The 6,966-nt window shown below is 44.3% G+C and overlaps 4 protein-coding genes across 4 annotated transcripts; 3 read left to right on the forward strand and 1 right to left on the reverse strand.

Annotated features, from left to right (window-relative positions):
- Positions 1-379: 379 nt before the first annotated feature.
- MCYG_02662 (conserved hypothetical protein) lies at positions 380-1,469 on the reverse strand (the record flags this gene model as incomplete). Its single annotated transcript, XM_002849682.1, has 4 exons — positions 380-619; positions 700-984; positions 1,052-1,250; positions 1,327-1,469. 4 exons carry the CDS (start codon positions 1,467-1,469, stop codon positions 380-382), a joined length of 867 nt encoding a protein of 288 aa, XP_002849728.1.
- Positions 1,470-2,935: 1,466 nt separating this feature from the next.
- On the forward strand, positions 2,936-3,749 carry MCYG_02663 (uncharacterized protein; the record flags this gene model as incomplete). The annotated part of the gene is made up of 2 exons (XM_002849683.1): positions 2,936-3,227; positions 3,295-3,749. 2 exons carry the CDS (start codon positions 2,936-2,938, stop codon positions 3,747-3,749), a joined length of 747 nt encoding a protein of 248 aa, XP_002849729.1.
- Positions 3,750-4,461: 712 nt separating this feature from the next.
- On the forward strand, positions 4,462-4,990 carry MCYG_02664 (uncharacterized protein; the record flags this gene model as incomplete). The annotated part of the gene is made up of 3 exons (XM_002849684.1): positions 4,462-4,664; positions 4,747-4,811; positions 4,890-4,990. 3 exons carry the CDS (start codon positions 4,462-4,464, stop codon positions 4,988-4,990), a joined length of 369 nt encoding a protein of 122 aa, XP_002849730.1.
- Positions 4,991-5,642: 652 nt separating this feature from the next.
- On the forward strand, positions 5,643-6,899 carry MCYG_02665 (thymocyte nuclear protein 1; the record flags this gene model as incomplete). Its single annotated transcript, XM_002849685.1, has 5 exons — positions 5,643-5,865; positions 6,042-6,323; positions 6,380-6,397; positions 6,455-6,571; positions 6,634-6,899. 5 exons carry the CDS (start codon positions 5,643-5,645, stop codon positions 6,897-6,899), a joined length of 906 nt encoding a protein of 301 aa, XP_002849731.1.
- Between the last annotated feature and the right edge of the window lie 67 nt (positions 6,900-6,966).

A 6,966-nucleotide genomic window follows, 5' to 3' on the forward strand; every position in this document is an offset into this window, starting at 1 on the left:
TATGACGATGAGATGCTGCTGTGCGCGGCACGCGCTGCTCGAAGCCGACGAGCCCATTGGAGTATATGTGAAGGGATAGATGCTGGTATCTGCTTGCTGTTCACGTTGCGCTGGTGAAGATGTTATGCAGGGAAAGAAATCTGGTGATGTCACTGATATTTAACGTTTATTTTATACGGTAGCCTCAAGGCTGAAACGGCAGGATTGAAAAGGAATAGAAGATCGATGCGTGTTTCTACTTTCGAATTTATCTAGGACCTTTGCATGGAAATTGATGTAGTGTACAATGTCAGCACGAAAGCCATGGCTCCTGGATCAGGGGAAATCAATATAAATCCCATATTTTCTTGTAGCATATAAAAGTATGCCAAGTAGTTCTCTATCGATGACCAGCAAGCCGTCTCTGTTGCACTTCTCCTAGTGCACGGCTTCCACTTATGACAGACACAACACCGATTGCTATAGCGACCGGGAGAGTCTGGAACAGATTCCAGCTTGTGTAGTACATAAAGAAGGTCAACTCGAGTCCAATAATTGACCCAACAAAAACTATATGGGGGAGAGGGGCGGATTTCAGTGCCACGGAGAGATGGTTGACGTTGGCACCTAGATACAACCACTTTGTTTGACTTGTCAGTATTCTTCTTTTCAAAAGAGGGATTTCTCCCCTAGTCGCCAAGGTAGGATGTTATAACTCACGGAGATTGCTAGAAGTGGTAGTGTAGCTAAAACGGCAAGGACAAAGACTAAGGAGATGATTATGGGCGGGCTGCGGGGGTCTGCTCTGAATGTATGGTGAATTTCCTCCAGTTTGCCATATCGGAGAGCGACTGAGGAGGGTAGAGGAGTGTCTGGATTGTGGTCGATAGATATCTTAAAGACGGGTTGATAATATCCGTTCGAAGACCCAAAAGAAGCAATCAGCAAAGAAGCTTCAACAGGAGTATTGGTCGTGAGAAATTGGACTGGAATGTCCTTGTGATTCTAAAGCAGTCACACGTTAGAAACTCATCGAGACAGAACCAGAGTGTTTTTGAATATTTCGGCGTACTAATTCGACGACAGCCTTTCCACTTCCCTTGACGGTGAGTGGGTATGAGATGTCAAGGCCGGATTCGCTTTCTCTAAGAGTCAAGAAGGCTTGGTGAGGCCTTGCTGCAACTTGATCTTCCTGTATTGTTAAGAGAAGCTTTAATGTGCTCGCATCGTTAAGTGTTATCGGCTTGGTTAATGGCTTGTCTTGGGCCAACCTAGAACAAGTGTTAGACGAGAGTTATACAACACCATATATACTACCAGTAATTTCAATGGCTGGGAAAAACATACTTCTGCTTTTGACTACCACCTATTCCAGCCCCCTTTTGATGAAGAGACAGCGAGCCATCGGTAAATCCCCATCCAGACGAAGCGCATAGTCCTGGAGCCGCTAGAGCAAGTAGCCCTAGCTGGAGAGCTGCAACAAGCCTCATTATAGCTGGCCGTATAGAAGGGTCGAAAATGAAAGTCAACGTCTATCAGCTATGTACAGGAACCGAATTAAGACCTGATGAAGGCTCTTGAGATTCGCCTTTAACAGTGTATTAAATAGCACCGAGTTTCTATCGTTTGTTTTGCGTAGAAAGACCAGATATCGCGGTGTTACGTAATAATATGTTTGATTAGTCATCATTACCATTTTTCTCTTCTTCGAACCGCAACGAACGAGATCAACTTGGATTACAATTTTCTACTCGTTCTTCCATCGAATCTTCATCCGAAATGGTCTTGTAACAACGATATTCTATATGGATATAGAATATATTACAGGATTCTACCTTAAGTTAAAAGCCATAGTAAGAGTTTCGGTGTTTCTTTAGCGTCGTCCTACAACAGAAGGTCAAAGTCTCGCAAAGTCACTGAATCCTCCAAAGTAGTTGAACGACTCCGTTTAACCGGGATGGCACGGAGTACGAAAGTGATTTATATTCCCTTGGATGGCTATTCCTATACTCGCATGACAGGCTATACTGAAATGGATACCTTCTACGGTGTATTGAAAGAAAGAAAGATATGGACCCTATCAGTCATATATCAAACATACCCAATAGCCCCTATAGGAGCAACGGATGGTATAAGAAGCTATAAGAACCCTTACGATCTTTATAAACTAGCCATATTCAACTCTTTTCTGCCAAACAATAGAGCATGCGCAAAACATCTAGATTAACCATGATAGAGAGTGTCTACTGGAACGCTAAAGCCACATCTACTGCTACAACTTGTCACTTACAAACAAATCCCAAACATACCATGGCCAAGAACGTGTGTGAGAGAGAAAAGGTAAGCTTCAAAATAATGCAACACTTCATTAATTCCCTGCACTTCCAAGCCAGGCTTAAAGGGAATCTCCTCCTTCATGGCTATCCCTCCACGTTTAATCCCGGTATAGGAAGAAAGGCCCAAGGATATCAACAAAAGACATAGTTTGTGCAAACTATGAGCTTTGCCTATTCACAAACGCATTTATAACTATTGCAGGCAACAAAGAAGTTCTGCGTGTTACTGAAGTTATCTATTTATTTATATTTGTTCGAGTGACCCGCTATTCAATCTTCCATCTCACATTCCAATAACGTTAGATGTTTCTAATTAATACAACACAGTCCTATTATTCATTCAGGCCTATATTTTGCTAAAAACTCTCTAATTGAGCTAGATGGATATAAATATCACCTATATCCTCCACTGTACTCAGGACCTTCCCGGCTAGGAACCTCGTCTTCGTTGCCAGCTCCCTCTGCCATCCCTTGACCCTAGCCGACCAGTTACTATTTTTCCCCCCTCCAAGCATTCGCCTGAGGGAAGATATCCCCTCTTCCATCTCATTCTGAAGTTGTGGCCATACAATCTCTGTTATCTCAAATCGAACACCCGATCAGAGTACCCCTTTACAAAAATGGAGCCCGACATGAAATCCGCCAGCCGCGCATCTGGCCGCACAAGAAAACCCACTCTGAAAGCGAAGGAGGCCGAACTCAACAAAGTTACAAAGCCTATGACGAAAGCTAAACCTAGGAAAAAGGCCGTTAAGAAGGATACTCCGGCATCTAAGGGATCTATAAAACAAAGTCCAAAGCTAGAGCCACAGCCAGAGCCAAAGACAGAACCAAAGACAGATACTTCAAAGCTAGAAGACCCAAAACTAGAGAGCCCAGAGCTGGTCAAGCCGGATAATGGAAAAGAGACCAGTAAGTGTAGTTGTCAAAAACCAGCGAAGAGTTGGTCTGTTAGGCTGACATTGTCTTCTTATTTCAGTTGCACCACCCGCATTACCAACGATCCCGACCATCACCATTACTGATGAAACGGGTAAAACAACCGAGGTACCCCAAACACCACCCCGTTTGAGCAAAGAAGACGAAATGGCAGTCACCATACTGCTAGAGATGGCAGCGGCAGCGTTGGCGCCAGACTTCACCCCAGAGGTCGAGGTCGACCTGGTAGATCATAGCCGCCAGTTCTACTCCCAATTTCCAACAGCAGTGGAGGCTGAGACGATGGGTCGGCTGGCCGACTCGTCTGAGCTCGCCTACCCAGACCTCCGTCGTCCGTACACAGATAAGGGTGGGTGGACGCATACTGGCCGTGTCAATCAGCATGGTGAAGAGTATATCATCATGCCACTGTCTTTCACCAGATGGTCGCCCGCCGAAACCGTCGACCCTTCGACAGCCACCGACGCTCCAGTTCTGCAGCCAAGCGAGGCGTGATGGATGGCCCTGTTACCTCGCCTTCTCCGCTCGATGCTTGTGCCCTGTTGCTGGCAACAGGTGCAAACGATATTCCTAGAAACCCTCTTAACAGGTGCTTGAAAACTCCTACTCTTATATGTCTTTCAAGTTGTGAGAGGAGCATCGTAAGACCCTTGTGTTTTGTTGAAATAATGTAGACAGGACCTTGCATATATTAATATAGAACAAATACTGTGGTCAATTGAGGTATACACATTGAATGCTCGGACTGATTACCGACCTCTTTATATCTCTTCTATGACGTCTGTGGTACATGCAACTAAATAGTAGCCAAGCTTGAATATCGATTACTAAGGCGCACCTCACCAAAGTCAACACCAACCCAAAACATCACCAATTTTCATCATTCAGATACATAACCGATTACATATAGCAAAAGGAAGGTGCCTCATTCGGCATTCTCTTCAAAAAATAATTACATCGTCACCAAAGTCAACGAGATTCGAAGCCATCACCACCTAAAAACGACCGATCCTCCTCGAAATCGAACCGCAATTGACAAGCGCTGAAAATACCGGCAGCAATAAAGCAGACACAAGGAATAAAAGGAATTAAGCTATATACCAGATACCAGATATTACGAGAGTCAACACGAAGCTAGGCAGACCTCTGGTTGTCAAGTTGTGGACGACGCATTATACACCACCTCTTCTAGTCGAGAACCTCCTCCATGTCATCTGGCAAAAAGAGAACACCAGCTTCTGAGCTAGCAAAAGCCATAAGCCAGTCAAAACAAACCTCCAATGCCAATCTCCCACCCCCAAAGTCCCGTATTGTTCGGACTCAGCAGGAACTAGGACGGATGGGCGGGCGTGGAGGTTCAAGGCAGCCAGATATAAAGCAAACGAAGCAGTACAAATCTGCTGCGCGAAGGTGAGCTGTTACATTCCAGCGAAAATCAGTCAATTCCCAGTACTATCAAATCTGCGACTAACTTACATTCTTGTTTCATTAGATGGAGCGCGACAATAGTTGCGCTACCTATCCTATTATACACAAGCTATGCTCTATTTCAACGAGGTAAATAATATTTCATACATGCGGGTTGGAGTTTTTTCCTTATAAAAAAGCTTTAAACTAACTGCAATTGGACTACAGTCTTTATTGGAAAATCACCCAAAGGCCTACCCGGAGTGAACGAATTCAGCCCGCAAGCTGGATATTCTACGATTGAGAACCCCAGAAAATCCAATGACTGAGTAACCCCTTCCCTTTCACCAGACCGGCCCTTACCAATACAGTCATAAGATTTGTAACATACACGACTAACGCCATCTCAACTCAATTTCCAACCTCCCTTGAGTATCTGACTCGCTACATTAGAGTCTATGAAGCAGCTGTGCATTCACTTAAACGTCCCCCGTGAAGTGCCCACTTCCACCAGATGGGCAAATCGATGGCTCTCCATTGTTTCCCGGGTAGCTCCAGCAGCTCTTTTCATAGTATTCGGGCAATATTTACTGAGGAGGGCCCCCAAACATCTATGTATCCTGCTTATTGGGTGAAGTATATACTTGATTTTAGAGTCCTAGTAGATACCGTATCGCGTTGTTTTCTAGACAAATTTTGAACTGAATATAACGTATTATCAAGGTCCAGCTGTATATACCATATTCCCTTTTCTCAATCATCCAAACCCCCTATTCAAAATGACCATAGAGCCGACGTTTCGTTATATCACGTGATGCTCGTATATTTGCAACCTGCGACTCCTGCTGAAGACGCCGTTTGGTTATGATATTATCCAGAACCCCGTTATTTTTCTTGTTTTTCTTCTTCCATAGCTCTTACTTGGCCTTATATTGACTTATTTTTCTGTTTCATTTACCTTTTTTTCCCTCTACATTCACAATGCCTAGTTCTGCAGAGAAAGCAGAAAACCCCATGGTATCAGAGAATCCCAGAAAACGCCGTAATAGCACAGTTCGAGCTGTAAAAGAGACAGTGGCATCGACTCGCCCAAAGCGCGTAGCAACGTCTTTAAAGGCAGCCATTGCAAATGATGCTGTCGCTGCTGCTAAAAAGCGTCCAAAGAGCACAAGACTAAAGCTTGATGCAATCAAAGCGAGTCGAGGTTCGTCTATTAAATACTATTAATACCCATTGTTGGCAACTTGATTTTTTTCATTTCTTCCGAATTCATCGTTCCGGCTTGTTATTAGGTGCTTCTGAGTTTTTATCGGTGGTACCCAGGCTGTAATACAGAGTATTCTATATAATAGCTCAATATACTAATGAGATTTGCAATAGCTGACGAAAGCTCGAAGGAAGCCTCTGAATCTGTTCCTAGAGATAAGAAAGGTCGACCTGGCAAAAAGTCAAATATCAGAGCTACCGTGGACGAAGCGGAGGCTATGATTACAGCTACCACGGATGCAGAGCCCAAGGGTTCTAGCAATGCGAATGAATCTAAGGGTGATAGATCATATTGGCTTATGAAAGCCGAGCCAGAGACAAGACTTGAAAAGGGTGTAGACGTCAAGTTTTCGATTGATGACTTGCGGGCTGCTACTGAACCGGAAGGATGGGATGGTACATAAAATATTCTTTATATTATACTTGATCTTAGGCTAATGATATGGACCCAGGTGTCAGGAATGCAGCCGGTAAGCGGATTCACAGCGTTACAATGGAGCTTGCTTCTTGCTAACCGGCCACTATAGCAAGAAACCATATGCGCGCAATGAAGAAGGGAGACCTCGCCTTTTTCTATCATTCCAACTGCAAGGTTCCAGGAATTGCAGGCACGATGGAAATCGTTCGAGAGAGCTCAGTTGACGGTATTGCCACCAACCCTTGTATTAATGAAGTGTTGAGGTTTTGGCTAATGTGCATGATATAGAATCCGCCTTTGATCCTGCCCACCCATATTATGATCCAAAATCAAACCGTGATAACCCAAAGTGGGATTGGGTCCATGTTCAGTTTCGAAGCAAGTTCAAAAATTTGATAACACTGGCAGATATCAAATCACACGCAAAGCCAGGCTGTGCGCTGGAGAATCTGCAGATGGTCAAACAATCACGCCTGAGCGTTTCACCCGTTACAGCAGAACAGTGGAAGTTTCTTATGAGTCTGGCAGAGGAGGAACAGCCTGTGAAAGGATGAATGATTGTACCCGTTCCCTCCTCGTGTTTCGTTTGTGTTCTTCTTTTTCATCTGCTTTTCTTTGCGG

The sequence above is a fragment of the Microsporum canis genome, genomic scaffold (assembly GCF_000151145.1).
Source record: "Microsporum canis CBS 113480 supercont1.2 genomic scaffold, whole genome shotgun sequence".
In the NCBI taxonomy this organism is placed as follows: Eukaryota; Fungi; Ascomycota; class Eurotiomycetes; order Onygenales; family Arthrodermataceae; genus Microsporum; species Microsporum canis.